The sequence below is a fragment of the Rattus rattus genome, chromosome 6, assembly GCF_011064425.1.
Source record: "Rattus rattus isolate New Zealand chromosome 6, Rrattus_CSIRO_v1, whole genome shotgun sequence".
Taxonomy (NCBI): Eukaryota; Metazoa; Chordata; class Mammalia; order Rodentia; family Muridae; genus Rattus; species Rattus rattus.
The window spans coordinates 135,687,843-135,708,415 of NC_046159.1; the positions used below are offsets into that span (position 1 = coordinate 135,687,843).

The 20,573-nt window shown below is 44.2% G+C and overlaps 1 protein-coding gene across 1 annotated transcript in view; it reads left to right on the plus strand.

Moving 5' to 3' along the window:
• The window catches only part of Cdk6 (cyclin dependent kinase 6), a 180,446-nt gene that overhangs the window by 81,603 nt on the left and 78,270 nt on the right, over window positions 1-20,573 (plus strand). The window contains exon 4 of the mRNA XM_032906991.1: window positions 12,055-12,222. Within this exon, the coding sequence (XP_032762882.1) occupies window positions 12,055-12,222 (168 nt within the window). The remainder of the gene's footprint in view (window positions 1-12,054; window positions 12,223-20,573) is intronic.

Below are 20,573 nucleotides of genomic sequence, written 5' to 3' on the forward strand. Positions count from 1 at the left end.
ATACCCACGACACAAACTTACGGTGAATGAGTGTTTGAGAAATAATAACATAGTCAAGAGTACATGTGGGACAGCTAGGCGTCCCCTCACCCTACTGTCCCCTCACTTTTTTAGTCAAGGAAGGACATACTGTCGTAACAGGACAACTGCATATGCTCTGGGGCAGCGTCATGCATGCTTAGAGGGCTGTCTGCTTGTAGGGTATGGGAGGGAGGGGACTGCAGCCTGCAGATGTGGAGAGAATTGTCCCCAAGACCTGCTTAAGTCCTCAAACATGAGGTTGGCGGAGGCAGACAGGACACATGTATTGGAAGATATGTGCATGTTGGGAGATACAGTGATGGGGGAGCACCCCAGGAAAGAGAGAACAGTGCTACAAAAGGACCAAAGTCGGCATCATCCTCTGTGGTTAGTAAGAGAATTGTTTGAAGTGAGCAGTGATCATGAGGGACCAGACAATAAAGTACTTCTGCTCCACCCCTAACTGAAGAGCTGTTGGCATCCGGTAAGTGTTGGGGGGGAAGAATCGGTCTTTTTGAAGAGTGTAGCCTCTGGTAGGTCAGCCACAATCCAGGGGGAGGGCACACATCTAAGGATATCTGGGCAGCACAATTGGACTTGACGGATTCAAAAAGAAAATAGAGGATACAAGGTTAGACAGGTTGGGTGGGGTGAATATGATCAAAATACATTATAAAATTATCAAGGAAGAGTAAAACTGTATTAATTTTTTAAAAGCTTAAAACTTAAAAATTGGATGAGCAGCAGCAGACTTCCGTATGATTCAGACTGCCTTTTAAAAATGTCGCTCGGCTTTATAGAGCGAAGAAAAGATGGTTACGTTAAATGCGGGAGGTGGGTATGTTGGGACACTGTTGTCATGTTGGAGACAAAAACACTAGCAGCTTGGTTAAGGTCGTATAAAAGGTCAGTCGCCTTTATTGAAAAGTAATTGAGATGCTCCATGACCGGGACTCGCTTGGGCAATTTTTTTCCTGAATCCATCAGTGAGTAACATTTAGGTCATTGTACTGAAATAGAGACAGGAGAGCAAGTTTTGAAAGAGACTTTTACAAAGTATCCATTTTGATACAGATTGGGTTTGCTGTCGTTGTGGCATATTGTAGAAAATATGTCAGGAGGTAGTGAAACGTGTACGTTTGGGAATGGTCCTAACTGTTACTAGGATTTGAGATGTCTCCAGCTATGACCACTGTAAAAGTTGAAGCCATGAAGCCATGACTTGGAAAAGCTGGCAGAGGCAGAACTCACATCCAAGGATGTGTATTATGTAGCTTATGTCCCAGACCAGAACTCTGCCACCGAGTTATGTCCCTGGTGCTTGCTTTGTTGAGCTTGGATCTTACTTACATAGCTCAGGCTGGCCTTAAAATGTGCAGTCCTCTTGCCTTGCCCCCCCCCCAAGTGCTGGTGTAATGGGCAGAGTCTTCTAAGATTCTCTTGACAAGAGCCATTACTGATGGAAGTAGACAGGGAATACAACAGATGTTGGATGTGGCAGCCATGGTAGATGATAAAAAGGGAAGTTTACCTCAGACACAGCGAAGGAAGTACAAAGGAAAAGCAAAGGAAAGCTCAGGTGAAGCTAAGAGTTTTCCCGTGGGGCTTTTGTCTCTGTTGATACTGTAAGGGATGAGGGCAGGTAGTTCTTGACTCCTGAAGGAAGAAAGCAGTTTGTGATACCCAGAAAAACAGATGCACAAACGCAGACCGGGAGCTGTAGGTGAGGAAGGTCGAAAGAGAGAGGCCCGTCAGAGGTTCGGAACCTCCTTTTCCAGAGCGACATTTGCAAACTTAGCAGTGAGGTAGCTGTGTCAGCCCTACAAGGCTCCTTTCCTGGACTCTTCCTGTTGTGAAGCCCATTTCACATTAGCTTGTCAGGTCCTTGCCATGCTGCCTACTGGTCTCGGCGTTAGCTCAGAGATTAGCCCTTCAGTTCCATTCGCATCCCAAATCCCCTCCATTCTTGGCCTCCGTGATTGTCCTATGTGTGACCGCCTGCAGCCTCAAGATTCCTGCAGATTCAAGAGGCTTCTAGTGAAGAGTGTCTGGTTCTCTCTCCTAAGATCCCTCAGATCTGCGGCAGTACAAAACGAAGACTACTGAAGTACCGGGGTCCCTGTAAACAGCTGTGGAAGCAGCTCTACCCCAGATGTGTTTGTGGGAGGTGGACTCACGTTTGCTCCCTGTGCTCTTCTAAGCCTCTCACCACCGCACAAGGGCCTTTCTTTTTCAAGGGAAGAGGTACACCGTGGCAAGCAGTCTTTTATAACCCGTAATAAAAGCCCTTGTAAAGACCATTTTTGACCAAATGAAGCCAAGTGTTCCTCTCAGACACCGCTTCCATTCCTCCCCCTACCCCGCCTCTGCACTGGAACGCAAGCAGGTCAATAATGGATAAACATGAGGAAATAGTGTCACAACTGTAGTTCTTATTCGTTAAGCGGAGGAAGAAACCAGAGTTAATTACATAACAGAGTTTACCAACCCCTCTCCTCTATAGCATGTGTGTGTGACCACTAAGTAAAATTCAGAACTCCATCCCTAAGTTAAAGGTATCGCCATGCAAGAACACTTTAAAGACAATTTGAGGGAACCCCACGGCTGCCGGAGGACCCCAAAGAAAAGTTTCTCTAAGAGTAGGTCAGAAAAAAAAAACTGCATGAACCTTAGAAAAGGTGGATTATTTGGTGGAAAGAGACAGATCCTCCGCTCACAGACTAATAACATAAATTTTAAAGAGCCCTCCAGACCCAAGGCTCACAATCTGTAGAATTTCAAATTAAGTACAGCCCACATGACACTTGATTCAATGACGGTGCTGTTTGAAGATTTGGTCCTTTGGTGTGGGCACAGTCGTGTTTGTTGATCCTAATAACGAATGTTTGGGAAGATGGGAGGCAAAATGTGCCCACTGGCGAGAAGTAGAATGACCATGTGTGTGTCGCCAGATGCCCTTGCCAACGGTGACTGGGGAGGGTTTGATTTAATGACACCACTTTTGAGCCCATTCCCAATGCTGGGAGTTTCCTCACAACCACCCTACGAGATCACAACTACTCTGTGAGAAAGTGTTGTCCACTCTTTAAAAGAAGGAACCTGAGACAAGATGTTGGTGGATGAGATGTTACCAAACTCTCAGAAGACTCAGGAGTGTAGTTGACCCATGAAAATGAAAAATTGCATTAGTCCTCACAATTGCCATTTTTCCTTACTCTCTTTTTATTTTTCTAGTTTGTGCCCTTAGTAGATGGACGACCTCCTCTTATACCTTCTGTCCATCCTGTATGCTAAACTTTGAATAATAACCACCTCATCTTTTGTATTCCTTACCCACACTAACCGTAAGATACCATACTTTAAAGACCCAGCAGTGAAGCTCTCTGTAGTGTGGTACCACTTTAGCAGTGTGTCCTCTCCAGGGTCCTGTCTAGTGAGGCTGCAGCTGTGTTCCTAACTCCAAAGCACCGTGCTCTCACTAAACTTCTCTCTGCTAGTGTTCTCTTACGTGGCAGACAGTTCCCCACACCAGGCAGACCTAGCCCACTGCTCGGGTTGGGTCAGGAGCACCTTCGTCCTCAGCGCGTGTAAGAGTGCATGTGGCCTCTGTGGTCCTGATCACAAACCAGCTTGAAGCGTGTAGGTACAAGCTCGCATCTATCCTTGTTAAAGTAAGAGTCCCTTGGGCCTCAGTCTCTGGGTGCTTCTGTGTTACGGTGCCTTATGTGATGTCTTATACATTGTAGGTGGTTCGTAGTTCTCTTAGATAAATGGTAGCTGGTCATTGGGTGTGGTTTACATTATACTAAATACTTTGGTATATAATATTTTACTTAATGTGTTATCTGTAAAATGTAAGTATAAATATAGGATCTATTTAAATCTCCCCTTTTGGGGTTGTTTCTTTTTGGAGATGTGGGAGCAAAGACCCACACAGATACAAATGACCTACCTTAGTTTATGACTAGTAAGTACAAATTCTTAGCCCAGACTCTTAGCTCTGAACCCAGTTCATTTTCTGTATATGGGTAGAGGCTGATGGGAAGTGGAGTAAGGTGAGAGCTTTGCGCTGTGCTTCTCTTACCAAGGAGGAAAGTGCTTCGGTCAGTTTACCTGCACAGGCCTGTCCATCCCTGGATTGGTTGCCTGTGAATGGAAATAGAATTGTCCTGGTTCCCTCAGACCATCCCTTCCTGGCTGGCTGTCCACCACAGTGTCTGGCTCAGAAGGCAGTCGACTGTGTCCTCTACCCATGGATACTAACTTGTGTTACACGTTACCTCATTTAGGAGGGAAGTATGAAGTAATGGGGCTAGACTCTCAAAAGAAGGAATCGAGAAGGAGAACAGGGAAAGGCACAACCGTCGAAAAGTGCGAGGCCGTTGTTTCGTTTAGGATGTGCGAGGACATGGGGAGACAGTCCCAGCAGGCTGTCCAGTTTTCAAAGAAAGCTTCGCAGAAAGATCTGTATAAATCCAGGATCATTTGGGGCACTGGCCAGCCACCCGAGTACTTCAGCTTCGTACCTTCTTGTTTATACAGTGCTAGGGTTTATATCCTGTTCCGAAGGAGTTATAATTAACATTGTATGTTTGTAGTTTCGTTTCCTGATGACTTTCTACAGCGGGTTAATAATAGCCATTGTGATGAGGTAATGATTTCTTCTCCCAGACTGTCCATTTATGTCATTGCTTTGTCCCCTGAAGACCAGTGCCATCTTGAGTTTTGCTGAAAGTGGCTTTCTTCTCATTTCTACATAGTTGGGGCAGAGTCTTTGCTGTCTCTAGGGGGGAAATAAATAATAATGCAGACACCTTAAACTGCCATTTGGTGAATTAAATTTATACCAAGTATGAAATAAGTAACTAAGGCCACATAGGCCATGCTTTTATCCGTTTGACTGAAGCAGTGGAGCGCCTGCACTTCTGAGGTCTCCGGCCTTTGTTTCTCTGTGAGGTGCTGTGATGTGGCTTGACTCACTGCTTGGCTGTGTCATTTCCCTCATGCCCACTGACGGGCACCAAGCAAAGAGGAAGCCAATGTGACACAGCTTAACCATGCTCTTCTTTGGAACAAAGTTCATGTGTGACTCTTGGAGCCTGTCTCCAAGCTTTGGTTAATTGCCCACTTTAAATTCACCATTCATAGAACCGAATGCTTTAAGAGTCTGCCTTAAGCCCACGTCTCTCTTCCTAAGAGGCTTTTGCTCTTTGTTGGTTTTGAGGGCAACCTTCTCTTGCTGACCGATGCGAGAAGTCAGTCTTCTCCGTGCGTGACTGTGTGTGGAAGTCCCTGAAGATTGTCAAGACCATTAGAAATTGGTCAGAGAACGAAATAAGAGCAGGGAGCCTGTTGAGCTTTGAGTTAAGTCAAAAGTGTAAGTTTGGTGTACTTGTCCTTCACGGGTGTTCCCAGAGTGTAGAAAGCAGTGAGCACAATCTCCCGGGGAGAGCCCTCCTGATTCCCTGAATGGGACCTCAACATGGCCGTGCTATTCTCTGTTTGGTCATATATTTAACAATATCACACTGTTTGGTGAAGAACCTAGATTTTAAAGGTGCTAGGAGTATATCCAGCAAACCAATCAGAGCATGGAAACAAAAACATTGGAAGAGGAGCTTGCAAATTAGACTAGAAGCAGTCTGCTTCACAGAAGCCAACACACAGAGGCAGTCCGTGTTCATCCAAGGATAAATGGGTGGGAATTGATGTGTTTAAATACTGTGCAAGCCTTGCAAAAGACAAGCTGATACACAGCACACCACAGAGACTTACTCTAAGTAAACGGGCCATTCCCAAACGATACGCTGTGGTTCCATATATGAGGTTTCTAGAGAAAAATCAGAGGAAAAGTAGTTGTCGGGGGAGAGAGGAGAGGAAAGCAGGAGTTGTGGTGGAGTCTGCAGTGTTTCAAGTTTTGCAAGATGAAGCAGTTATAGGGGTTGGCTCCCAGGTAATGCGAATGCCTTAGTACTGAGCATAAAGTTAAAATGGTCCAAGATAGTAAGTCAATGCTTTACTACAACCAACAACCATATGTTACTCAATACTGGTAATAGGGAAAATTGGTTCTGGCCCTCACTGCTGCTCTAAGTCATCTCCTCTCCTCCTGACTTAACCATGGACTGGCTCAGGTAGCCTCTACCAAACCTCCTGTACCCATAACACCTGCCTTCGTTCACTCTGCTGCCACCAGGTTAGCGGGACAAGTCCCGCTTTACATGTGGCATTTTAAACTGCAGACTTCAAACACTCTTTGAGAACAAGATATTACGCTTATGGAGGGGTTGGGGCTTTATAAAGGGCCAGTCCGTCCTGTGAAATCCAAACTGTTCATATTACAGGCAGTTCTGAAGAATCTGTAACAACATCCTTGCAAAGGTGTATTATAAGGAGAACACTAAGTGGTACTGTCTACGTTGTGTGTCTTATCTTTACTTTTTGAATGAATAAACACTTGTTCCCTCCTTTAAGAAGGTCTGAAGCATCCACACTTTGGTGTTCCTTCTTCTTGAGCTTCATGTGGTCTGTGAATTATATCTTGGTTATTTCAAGGTTTTGGGCTAATATCCACTTAATCAGTGAGTGCATACCATGTGTGTTTTTCTGTGACTGGATTACCTCACTCAGGATATTTTCTAGTTCCATTCACTTGCCTACAAATTTCATAAAGTCATTATTTTTGATAGCTGAGTAATATTCCATTGTGTAGATGTACTACATTTTCTGTATCCTTTTCTCTGTTGAGGGACATCTGGGTTCTTTCCAGCTTCTGGCTATTATAAATAAGGCTGCTATGAACATAGTGGAGCATGTGTCTTTGTTATAGGTTGGAGCATCTTTGGGTATATGCCCAGGAGTTGTATAGCTGGGTCCTCAGTTAGTACTAAGTCCAGTTTTCTGAGGGACCTCCAAACTGATTTCGACAGTGGTTGTAACAGCTCACAATCCCATCAACAATGGAGGAGTATTCCTCTTTCTCCGCATCTTCACCAGCATCTGCAGTCACCTAAGTTTTTGATCTTAGCCATTCTGACTGGTGTGAGGTGGGATCTCAGGGTTGTTTTGATTTGCATTTCCCTTATGACTAAGAATGTTGAACATTTCTCTGGGTGCTTCTTCGATGTTCAATGTCTCTCAGTTGAGAATTCTTTGTTTAGCTCTGCAGCCCATTTTTAACAGGGTTATTTGGTTCTCTGGAGTCTAACTTCTGGAGTTCTTTGTATATATTGAATATTAGCCCTCTATCAGATGTAGTATTGGTAAAGATCTTTTCCCAATCCATTGCTTGCCGGTTTGTCCTATTGACCGTAGTAAATTCTTACATAGAGCCACCACCCCCAGGAGCATTAGCACGGACTGACTGAGAGAGGTTATGTGGTTCCATTCTCTTAATCCATGCTAGGTGTGATTTTAGCAAGTCACATTAGCCCTTAAACCAGTGGCTTTAAACCTTCCTAATGCCGAGACCCCTTTGTGGACATAGTGTTCTTGTGTACTTGTGTAAATGTTGTCTCTGTGTTATTCAAATGTTGATTTCTGTGCCAGCAAAGAGCTAAATACTGTCCACACTTTGGTATTGTTGTTGGGTTGTTGTTTTTTTTTGTTTGTTTGTTTTTATCAAGCATCACCTGTCTCACAGTTTCGTAAACATTTTTCTCCATTGCCTTCTGATTGGCTTAATAAAGGGTTATGGGCCTACACATGAGGCAAGAGAGAAAGGCAGGGCATCCAAGTAGAGAGAGGAACTCTGGGAAGGAATCAGATGCTGGAGATTCACCAACTACACACAAAGGAAGGAATAGGTATCAGGACTGAAGGAGAGGTAACAGGACACATGGCAGAACATAGATTAGAATAAGCTAATTAATTAAGCTATATGAGCAAGTTGGGAACAAGCCTAGCTAGCTATAAGACCTAAGCACTCATAAATAAATATGTCTGTGTCGTTTTTGAAGGCAGTCTGATGATATAGTTTCTTACATTGTGATGACCCCCAACCATAAAATTATTTTCCTTTTTACTTGATAACTAATTTTGCTACTGTTATAAGTTGTAATGTGTTTTCTATGGTCTTTCTACCCCCAAAAGGGGTTACAACCCAGAGTGAGAACCACTGCTTTAAACAAAGAGCTTGACCTCTACTATAGGTGCCAAAATGACACTAAATAAAACTAAGTAATATATTTATGACATACCTCAGGAAAGAAGACTATATAGCCACTAAAAAAAATTGTATAAAAGTAGTAAGTAACTCACAACATCTTCCTAATAGTTTTTTGTTTGTGTGTGTGTGTGTGTGTGTGTGTGTGTGTGTGTGTGTGTGTGTGTGTGAAGTCTAGGGACAAATTTTTGGAGTCACATTTGTTCCTCCACTGTTAAATTGCAATCTAACACAAAATAACATATACATGTTAACTGTCATTTAAATACACTTTTTATTTCTATAAATATATGTATGTCCTGTCAAAAAAAAACAAAGATCCGCAAAGATTTTTCGACAGTGACATTTTCTCTGTCCTCAGTAGTTATATTAGAAGTAGGTTTTCCTCCTCTGCTGCACACATTTCTTGTGCTAAAACACAAGGGCAATGAGTACTTTTTTATTCTATAGTTCTAGCTTTTTATAAGCTCATGTGGGCTTTATTAATTAACAAGTTAGTCCGAGTTTTAGCTCTAATACTGTGAATTGTCTGCTTACGTTGTTTGAACAGTGCAACATGAACCAAGCAGATTCTCTCCCTGTGCTACTTTAAGAGAATGATGCGTAGTGGACAGGAAGTTAGGATGATGAGCCAGCATGACATTACTTGAAGTTAGTCATGCTTTTTATAAATCCAGTGCTTACAAGCTGTGTGCATGTGTTCCCAATAAAGATGGATTTGCCTCTGCAAAAGATGGCTCACTCTGGCATCCTGTGGTTCATTTTCACACTGCTGTTGACTGATATTAGTCCCCAAGTATTGCACGGCTACCCCTCACTGGAGTAAGCCCTCTCCAAGATACCCACATTTGGAAGCTTAGGAGGTAGCTCCTGCCAGCTCAGAATGCCCATTAGGGGACACCAGAAACCATATCCACACTCCCGTATCATTGCATGTCCCCTCTTCGCACCTCGTGGACACTGACCTTACAGTGTTGGCCACATGTTCCTTTAGTTGTTTTCAAATCTGTCTCTCCCAGGAAACCGGAGGCAAAGAGCCGTTCCCCTCCTAATAATTCCCATCTGCTAAATGCTTACTATGTGTCTGAGACTATCCTCAAATGTTTCATTATGTTGGTTGATTTGAAGCTCTTACTAAGAAAAGTAAATGCTGTTTTCTCCATGTGACAGGTGGAAAAACTAAAGATTTGATTTTAAGAAGAGAGAATTCGAAACTGTAGAAAATGACACACACACACCCGCCAACCAGTGTTGTTCTCAGTAAACTGATTTAGTGATGGTCTTAGTTATTTTACTGCTTCCCTAATCAAATATTGAACAGTAGCAACTCAGTTGGAGAGAGATTAATTTGGGCTCACGGTTTAGAAGAGCCTGTCATTGCGAGGAAGTCACAGTGGTGGTGGCAGGTGACAGCTATAGCAGCTAAAGTAGGAGACAGTCAAGAAACAGAGAAGCCAAGCCAGGAGTGAGCCAGCTATGCTCTCAAGACATTTCTCCTGGCCTAAGCCAGCTAACGAGCACTCCATTCCTGGCCCTCACAAGCTCATGGCCACTCCATAATTAACACAAACTTTATTCAGCCTCGTTTCAAGAATCCCCAGTGGTAGTAAGTCAAACACTGTTCAAAATTCCAAAGTCTCCCGAGATTCAGGGTGCACTCTTCTTAGCTGTGAGCTGTAAAGAAAACAAGTTACATTCTTACAACGTATATATAGCAATTGGAATAGACACTCCCATTGGTTGCAGAAGGGAAGAACAGGAAGACAGCAAGGAAGGCATTGCCTAAACTCATTCCTAGCATCTCCAATAATGTGTAGTCTCCATTGAACTAGAGATAGACTTCTCCACAGCTGTAACATCAACCTCTTATATCTTCTTTCCAGCTACTCCATCCCTGCTGCACGTTGTTTCTTTTTTCTTGTTTTCCTGGAACCTTGGGGTGAACATCCGTTACTTTGTAACTACTGCATTCTGCTTGCCTGGGAACAGCACCGTGTGGTTGATGAGTTCTGATGCCAGCTTGAGATGGAGCATAGCCCTCTGCGAGTGTAGCTGCAGTGGCGTCCAAGCACCTGCCCAGCAAACCAGGGGAAATGTTTCCCTGTGCAGCCCTTTGAAATAGGGGATCTATGCGATGCTGTTCTTTGTTCGGGCTTATTGCTTTTAAATCTGGGATTCTCTTTCAGATGTCAGGTTTTGAAATGAGCTTATAGTTTTATACTCTGACCTCTTCCATGAGTGGGATCTCAGAGGCACCTTGCTTACCGCCTTCATGGGAAGTGTGGCTTCTCTTTCTCGGCACTGATTGATCTCTTTTTACAGTTATGACTGCTTTCACTTCACATCCTCAGCCCTGTCCACGGCTCTAAGGCACTCTGTGCTCTCAAGCTGCAGATTTTTCTTTTTTCTTTTTCTTTTTTTCTTTTTTTTTTTTTTGCACTATCTTGTTCCATTTTTGGTTTTGAAATCTTACTCTAAACCTGTCTAAATACAGTGATCAGTGACCGCAGGACAACCTGGACTCTCTTAAAGTATCTTCTTTTAATACCAACTTTATTCAATCTAGTTTCAAGAATCCCCAGCAGTAATAAGCGGAACACTGTTCAAAAATCCGAAGTCTCCTGAGATTCAGGGAGGACTCTTAGCCTTGAGCCCCTGCAAAGGCAGGAAACAAGTTACATTCTTACAACGTATAGTAACTGGAGTAGACACTCCCATTGATTGCAAAAGGGAAGAACGGGAGGTATGACTGAAACTCACTCCTGGCATCTTAAAGTATCTTCTGCCTAACAGTCCTGTTAGGTTTAAGTGTAGCCTCCATCAGACATTCAGGATACAGCGGAACTCAGTCATGTTTATTTATCTCGTCAATTATCTGCAGTCCAATCCCTGATTGAATTCTTGTTGCATCTGAAGGCTTGTGATCACAGTCCATTGTCCACATTTGGCACTCTGGCCTTGCACACTCCCACTGGAGTGTTGCTACAGCATCCTAGACCTCCTCTGGCCTGCAGCTTATACATGCTTCCCCACAGACCACTTGTAACCATCGTGAGTCAGGTGGCCAGGTTTACCACGGCAACAATGGCTCTTCCCATACCAGTTTTGTATTATTAACTGTTAATGTTGCTGTGATGGGGTATCTGACTGGAAGCTCCTTGAAGGAGAAGAGCTTTATTTTGTCTCATAGCTCAGGTGCTTACCATCTGTGGTGGGTAGAGATGGCAGGAGGAGCAGCCATAGTGAAAACACGGAGTCCAATAGCTTGCTTTGCTTTCTGTGTGATGTCCTTCTTCGTTTAGCTAATAAAGGACTGTATTACGAGATTTCAATTGTTTTGTGTTCTTGTTTTGTTTTATATTCTTCACTAAATCAAAACCCTGGTGTTGTGACCTTGAACCAATATGTAGCTTACTTCAGTATATTAGTTTCTTGACCTATGAAAATGGGGCGACTTAAACTCAGTGTTGTGGTTTACGCTAAATAAATTGCTAAACAGAAAACTTTAAGAAAAGTGGCTCTTAGGTATAAACACTAAAAAAAATAATAACCATTTGAAATTATTTTATTTGCTGTATACTGACAGCTGAAATTACTTAATAAATAAAAGTATGTGAAGTAAAATTCAATGCCCTAAGTCTGCTCAGACCTCCCCGTTCCCCCTCCCCAGCGTTGGTCTGAGGAACATTTCCTATACGGGGGGAAACCATTTTTAAGCTGTCCTTTCTTAATACAATACACGTTGGGAGTTAAGTGCTTCACAGTGTCCTATGGGGACATTGGCCTCACTTGAGGTGACCACTGGGGATTCCGTGGCTAGTGCCCACTGCTTTGAGCATCTGTTGATGGATGTTTGTTGTCTCCCTTAGGATATGATGTTTCAGCTTCTCCGAGGTCTGGACTTCCTCCATTCTCACAGAGTAGTGCATCGTGACCTGAAGCCGCAGAACATTCTGGTGACCAGCAGTGGACAAATAAAACTGGCTGACTTCGGCCTTGCCCGCATCTACAGTTTTCAGATGGCCCTTACCTCAGTGGTAAGCGAGATCGCTGTCCGTTCGTTAAACTTAGATTTCCTGTTTCCATTGACAAACTGCCCCGCTCCATGTTCCTCATGCTGCTTCTGCCCACACTTAGTCTGTGAGCTCTTCTACTAGCTGTGGCTAAGAGGAAAGCAAGGGCTTTGCTTGACTCTGACTTCAGACACATCTGACTGGGTCTGTTATGGATGGGAACTAATTGCAGAAATAGCCCGCTGGTCTCTTAGCCACTAGGAAGGAGTCAGGTCCATGCTTCCAAACGTGTTTTGCTATAACCTTGTTTTTTAAGTGGCATACATAATGTAGAAGGCACAGCTCAGGTCAGGGTAGGGCAGGCAGGAGGGGTGCCACCTGTGTTCAGCAGTGTAACCTGAGAAACAGCCACACCACCTGCCCAGGCAGGATAACGCACTCCTCTGAAGCTGTGATGCTTCAGAGACTAGAGAAATTAACTTGACAGTGAACCTGAATGACCTGAATGAGTAACCCTTCCCAGCCCGATGGAGGCTTCACATGGGCCAGAGTAGAGAGGACCTGAGGACCTGTTTTGGCAGAGAACTTAAGTCTTCCCATTCTTGGTCTCATTCAGATGCAGGGCTATAATAGCCCTCGTCCTTAATTAGCTCCAGTTTCTCTTTGTAGCCCATCTTGTTGAAGTCTACAGACTCTAAGAGGAGGACACACTGGTAGTCAGTATTAACAATTATTTTCTTATAACCTGCTGCATATATAGTAAATTTGTGAGTAGCTAGAAGTAAAGCAATCTTCCTTCGCTGTGTTACTAGCACACAGGAGGTGCACACAGAGAATAAAGCTGTAGGAAGGCTGCCCTCAGACAGCCTCCCCAGCTTCCTGCCATGTCAGCCGCAAGGCGATGTTCAGGAGTGGAGACAGTGGAGAGAAGTCACTTGGTCAGGAAGAACATTCAACTTACACAACCTACTTCTGCCTCCTCCTCCTCCTCTTTTCCTCCCTGTGCCAAGCTTAGAAATCCCATGGCCTACAAACCCTCCTTTCTTGGCACTGGGTACTTTACCACGGCACCAGATTGCTTTGGAGCATTCTCTGAAATACCTTGTGCTCTGGGAAAGATAAATCTTACTTTGCTCAGCATTTGCCGGTGCCTCAGAGAAGACAAGCCCAAGTGGATATTTAAAGAATGGGCCTCAGCTTTGGGTGGAGTGAAGCAAGCCCTTGGCTTTTACCACACCAGAAAGGACTTGAGTCTGTGTGCTTCCCCAATGGGAAGGGTGAGGTAGGCTTTGTGTTTCCCTAGGAAGTTACTGTGCATGTTTTGGGGGGCCCTGGGGAGAAGCTTGAATAGGCTTTGTGATTAAGAGGATCATGAGAGAGCACATGAAGGAACTATTCCTCGGGCACCTTAATTGGGGGGGGGGTTGGTGAGTCATCTTCATTCCCCCCAAATTGGCTATATAACTATAAATAAAAACAGGAAACCCAGTTAGGTTTTGCTTAACTTTTTTTCCCTTGTTAAATTTGAAGAATGGAAACCCAGCTTTTGAGTGACATGTTGACACCCCATTCTTGCTGAAACTTGGCAGAAAAATACAGACCAGTGATTTCATATCCCAAGCAGAGGCCAATGGGAAACATATATCTCTTGCTACTTGATGTCTAGTTTGTATCGTCTATTTTATATTTCTCATAGCGACATAAAAAAGGGGAAAGGCTTCATTCTAAAGAATGTTTGGAATTTAATGGTAATATTAAGGGGCTTGTTTTCTTCAGGGTACTGCATTTTAAAATATTTCCCACTGTTAGTATTTTTTCTGCTTTGGGGAAAAAAAACCCACCTGATAAAATAATGCTTTGGTTTTTACATACATGTATAAAAACAGAATCACTGTTTTTCAGACTGAATTGATAATTTATTTTTAGCATTCCGTTAATAGGCTACACACCGCTGCCTAGAAATACCCATTTTACAGTAGGTTATGTCACACAAGGTAAGGGAAAACCACTTAATTTGCAGACCGGCAAGAGATTTGCAAGTTAACTGACCTGAGACCACCATCTTAACTGCTGTGAAAAAAATGTATATATTGCTCATTCCCAAGGCTTGACTCACATAGCCTTTACTGCAAACCCCTTCAGAAACCTACTTTTTTTTCCTTACTAGCATACTCTCTTTTTAAAAAACAAAAAGACGAGAGAGAGCTCGTGTGTGCATGCATGCGTGCGGGTGGGCGGGCAGGCGGGCATGAATGTATGTCAGCTTGTCAGGGTACATGAACGTGTTTGTATGAGGAGTACAGAAGAGACAGCCAGTTCCCTCAGAGTTGGAGTTATTTGTGGGATGCCTGGCTTGTTATGTGGGGACTGGAGGTCCAAACCCCAGACCTCGTGGTTGCACAGCAGTTGCTATTAACCTCTAAGCCTTTGTTCCAGCCCCTGGAGAAATTGCTTTCCTAATATTTTCTATCTTGTTGGTAGTTATTTGGGGCTTTTATTTATAAAACAGCGGTGAGTCATTTGACGTGAGATGGTCTTGTTCCACCTGGATGTTCTCCTGGGCATTTAAGAAATACGTTTTAATGAATAAGTTAAGAAATGCCAACATGTAGACACATGCGTTTGAGTCATTAGAAAAATCAGGAAAGAATTGCTTATACATTTAATGGTTTCAGTATTCCACATAGCTACTCCCGGGTATTAAAGTGAAGGACTGGGTCAAACTTTCAAATAACCAAGCTCATTCTGTATCATGGTGTTGACTGAGTCCTTGGCTGGACTCTGAGGAAACATCATGGAAGTTACACGCCGTGGTTTGGTCTTATGTGAGGACTGATAGATGGTTTGAACCCCAGGTCTTGCATTTATAGTAATACTCCTTGCTGAGCCAGTCACCTGACTGACTCACAGTTTTTGTCCTGAACAGAGAGCTGAGGGAATACTGTACCTCTGCTTACTAAAGGACATTATTTCTTTTTTTTTTTTTTTTTTTTTCCCCCGGAGCTGGGGACCGAACCCAGGGCCTTGCGCTTCCTAGGCAAGCGCCCTACCACTGAGCTAAATCCCCAACCCCAAGGACATTATTTCTAACTCGTATTTTGATATTAGCAAGCTTTAGAAGACCATCTTCCAAGTAAAGGAATGGGAGAATTACTAAACAGCTTTTACTAATTTCTTCACTGTTTCATTCAATTTCTCTATACGACTGGGTTTTGTTTGTTTGTTTGTTTGTTTGTTTGTTTGCTTGCTTTGTTTTAACAGTAGCTTGTACTCTTAGATCTTTGTAAAAGCTTTACGGTGTTTTTTCCCATGTGACGTTCCTCCGAAGCTCTTTCTCTGAGTCCATCCACGTCTTCCGTGTTGAAGGTCCCGTGTAATAATCACCAAAGACAGTAGTAAACCTAATAAGGCTGTTGTTAGAGACATAAGAAGTACAAAAAAAAAATTAAAGGAATTTTCAGTGGCACTGATAAGACTCTGAAGGTTTAGTACTGCCAGTCTGACACTATTCAAACTGCTTACACTGCCTCAGACCAGTGCAATAGGAGAGAGAGAGAGAGAGAGAGAGAGAGAGAGAGTGTGTGTGTGTGTGTGTACGTACACATGCACACGTGTGTACGCATGTGTGCATTTGCATGTGTCCCTGTCTCTGTGTTACTAGCACTTGGTAAACACTGGAGAAACTATTCGATTTCAGAGACTTTTATATGCCTAGGAAAGGAAAGGAAATGGAGTTCTGGCTTTCAGTCAACAATTGCAGTCACCTCCTCTGTGCCAGGTTCTGTCCGTGAACCTCTGAGGTGATGCTGAACTAAAGTGGACAAGGTCTTTGCTCTCAGAGCTTACAGGCAAAATTGGGAAATAGATCAGAACGTATCAGTCACACCAAGGAATTGTATCTTTAGAAACGGGAAAATGCAATCGAGGAAGAATTTCCCGTTCTGCGGAGCCGCGTGACGCATGGATCTATCGAGGCTGGAGCCAGAGAACCCACACCGGTCACCTCTGTGCCAGGATCTGGGGATGTTTGCAAGGGTCACAGCGCGGTCCGTCCATCCATCCTTTGCAGTCAGGGCCACTGGATGTGTGTGCATCAAGTAATCCGCACTTGTTTTCTGTATGTGTGCCTGGAATAGACTCCTTCCAGGACACCCAGTTGGCACGCTCCAGTGACAGAGTGAAGTAGGACCAGGAGTTGAAGAACAATGTCATCTTTTACCCGAGAAAATAAATTCTTTATGTTTGTTTCCTCTCCGCGCATGTTGTGTTTACTATGGAGACCTGGCACGGTTTGAGCCTCAGGCTCGGCAGCTGAGTGGCTCCCACAGAACCCTCCAGAGGCTGCCAGTGCATACTGAATGAATCAAACCCAGAGCGTTACATGGGTGTCATGGAAAAACCCCACAGTCCTGTCGCCTCAGCACCTCAGCGAAAGTTCAGGACACACCTCTGAAGCGGCAAAGGCTCCTGGAACACCCTCCGGTCTCAACATCTTGCCGTGACACAAGCAGGACTGTTTTGTTAATACTTGCAGTTGCCAGTACATATTTCATAGCTAACAATGGGGTGTTTGTGTGAGTTTCGTTTTCACTTTGACCGGTGAGGGAAGTGGAACACAATGGGGGCAGTGCAGAGCTGGGAACAGGACACATTTTCTTTAGGATTCCCAGGGCTGCGTACGTGGAAAATGCCAGGGCCAAAACAAACACGAGAACTTGCCCAGGTCCTCGGTGGCTCATTCTCGGCTGTCGTAAAACATGGCTGAGTCGCCGTCTGATAGGCTGACTCTGCTCACAGTCACGGCAGCCATCGATGATAACTGTATGAGTTTCTCCCATGTACAAAAGAGAGTGGGTTCTGCACTGTATGGGAAAACTGCTGTAGGCGGGTGTGGATATGTGGGCATAGTACGCCAAGCCCTGCTGGCGACGGGAATCCATAACTGTTCTCCTTGTCCATAAAAGATAGGCATTCATTTGCCCACCTAAGGCCAGCTCCTTCGTAAGTGGTCACTGTTATGTATTAGTTCTAGACAAAAAAACAGGTGAGCTGTGATGTTCCTGCCTTTAACATCTCTATGGGAATACACTTGAGTGCCGTGTCAGGAAATGATCCGTAACTTTATGTAATAAGACAGCTTCCTCTTTGTAAGCATGCCTGACCCAAAGGTATTATTTCCATGCCCAGACTGTGAGGCGTGCATGGTCCTTGGCAGTGCATGAAAAACAATGTTTCTATAAGTAGGACTTTTGTGTCCTTTTTAATTCTTCGCCTGTGTGAACTTCTTGTCTGCAGCTGTCCACAACTGCTGTGTGAGGCGGACCTCATTTTCTCTGAGCTTTGAGAATCTTGTAATGTCAGTCAAGATATGCGAATGAAATTTTGTAACATTTGGCCTACCTGTTCTTAGACGCTCAGCTCACGTTTTACAGGGGGTGAGTAACACAGTGAGGCCTGATTCTCCAGTACCTAAATAATGAATCCCAGCTCTGGGACTTGCTTATACATTTGTTTACAGTGTGGCCCCAACCTCCTAGTCTCTCCTCGTCACCAAGCATACACGTCAGTTTATCCGACTAATTATCTAATACCACCAAATGTTTCATTGTCCTTTGCTTCCCAACTCCCTGTTTTCACAGTAAATTGGTGGGTACATTTCCAGCTCTTCCCACTGCACAGCCTGCATAATGGCATCATCAATTGTGAACACACAGGCACAGATATCATTTAATCATCTTACTCTGCTTTGCCCCTTCTGATAATAACGTGACCCTCTTGAACCCCAGCAGATGAGTGTTTCTATTGCGAATGTCTGTCTGGGTGTCCGTTAACCTTCGGGCCTTATCCTTCCTGATTCATGATCACAACCCCCCACCCCTCACCACCCTAACTGGTACAGTTACGTTTCCTGTATGCTGTGTCTTTATTTAAAGATTAAGGTTTCTCAAGGCCTCTGTTGTAACCATGGTATCTCAAGGAAAGGTTGATGATAACCTCCTTTATCATAGGTCCTTTGACTTGGTCCAAGGAGGGCACTTGAGAAGGCCAGGGTAATATTTCTGTCTAACTCTACAGGTCTCTCCAGAAATTAAGGTCTATTTTCTAACCGTTGGTTCTGTAATCCTGGATTTCCCTTGTATTTACCCCAGGTTTCGGCTCTCTGTTCTTTAGGGGTTGACATGGAAACTGAGTGTTACTGCTGGGCCTGGCATCTGTGAGGGCGCTGATGGTTTTTAAATCCCTCGTAAGTATGAAGGTTAGACCTGACAGTTGGCTGTGGAGAAAGAGCCTACCTTCTCGTCTCGGGGAAATGAAAGAAAGGGAAAGTGTAGGCGAATTTACTTTAGTGCTGCTCATGTGTTTATTCTGAAGGCTTGGCAGGGTCTAAAAACAGGGCTGTAAATTTAACAGCTCAACCATTAAAAAAAAAAAAAAAGTCCCAAAATAAGGAATAAGAAGCTCTACGACTTGTAGGTTTGGATAGTGGCATGAAATTCCAAATTCATCCTCTTCTGCCACATGATTTTTTTTTTCATTTTTAAAACTCCTTTCTTTCTTTTTTTTTTTTTTCCCACTTCTGTTTTGATTAATTGCATCGTAAAGGTTACCCGTGCCATGCAATGTGAGGACGTGTTTTGCCAGTGCTTGGTGGATATACTTCAGTTGCTCCAGTTCCTGGTGGCATTAAATACTGTCTGCACCTTGTGAAGGCTGGGTGATTTCAGTGAGGTAGGGACTGCACATGGTATCTGTTCTTGTGGGAAAGTATGCTTCAGCGGGTTACTGGCACCGGGTCTGGAATGTGGCATTTAAAAGTACCTTTTAGCAGTGGGAAAGAATCCTGTCAAGAATAAACAGTCTGACCTTGTTAAATGGGCCAAAGTCTGTCTGTAATCTAGTTCCAGAAAACTAGCTTTTACTAGTTTAGAAAGAGCAGATTGGGGGGCAGGGGGGGAAGACACAACTGGAACCTTGGTAAAGGAAGGAAAAGGTTACTATCAAGGATGTAAAGCGGATTCCTATGCTGATGACCCTCACTGGACCTCCTGAAAAAATGTCTTTACCTGGCTGTAAACTCTCCAGCTACTGAAGAGTGGGTGGAAGACGGAGCTCGGCTGGGCAGAAAAGCAGGTTTTCTTTTTCCTGGAAAGACAGGACTGGCTTACAGAAGGGAGCCGTGGGAGCTGGCACGCAGTGTTCACCGTTGTGGGAAAACAGCTCAAGTTGCCAGTGACACCGAAGTGCCCACCAGTCTGTCCCCCCGAGCTCTCCCCAAACACATCCACACGCCCTGTGATCTGCCCATCCCAACACTGTGACATTTGTGTCCCCAAGCTGTTAGACACGCATCCCACCTCCCGAGGATTGCCTCCCCGCCTCATTCCTAATGAACCGGTCTTCAAGACTGTTCCTCACCTGTCTCAGGTCTGCCCTACTCCGTGTGGCCTCTCCTAAGCACATCTGATTCTCCTGTAGTGTGGCAGCTCTCCAGGTATGATTCCCATCTGACTGGTCGTTGTCACCCATTTCGTTAGCATTGTGAAATACATTTCAGCACTCGGCGTACCGCACAAGCCCATGGGAGTTGCTCAGTGAACGTTTGTAGAACGCCTGTGATGAAATAAAGAGGTTTGTGTGTAGAGCACATGGAGGGGGCCGAGGTTTGGAAAGACCTCCCAGTTTGCCCTCGCTTCCCTGAAAGGCTCTCCTACGCCTCTTAACCTCCAAGCATCAGGATAGCAGCTTGTTTCCTTAGCTCTCGTTGCTGAAGCCTAGTATTTAGATTTACGCTGTGTCACAGAAAGTTAAAATCTTCTCGATCGCACAGACACGTGTCTGGCTGCATTGTCCCAACCGTGCTCAGATCTCAGTGAACTACTTCTCATCATAATCACTTCTGCCACTAGACGAAAAAATTAATCAGCCCTGTTTTAAGTTAGGAGACATTTTAATGGAGGTAGAAGCCAGATCTTACCTTGTGTTCTAATGTAAATATAGATCTTAAAAATCTTGAGGGCACTCGTGCGTGTGCGCGCGCACACCCACACCCGCGCTGGAGATAGAACTCAAATTTCACATGCTTGACAAATATACCTAGCACACACCCCAAAAACATGTAACGTCAAGTATTTTACCAGTGGGCTTCTGGCATTTTTTTCCCAAAATATCTCAAATTTAGGGGCTGGACAGATGGTTCAGCAGTTTTAAGAGCACTAGCTATTCTTCTGGAGGATCAGAGTTCGATTCCCAGCACCCACATCTGTCTGTAACTTGGGTTCCAGGGAATCTAATTCAGATTTCTACGGGCAATGGCCTACATACAGACAAAACACCCATACACATAAAAAAATTAATGGAAGGACCCATTCAAAATA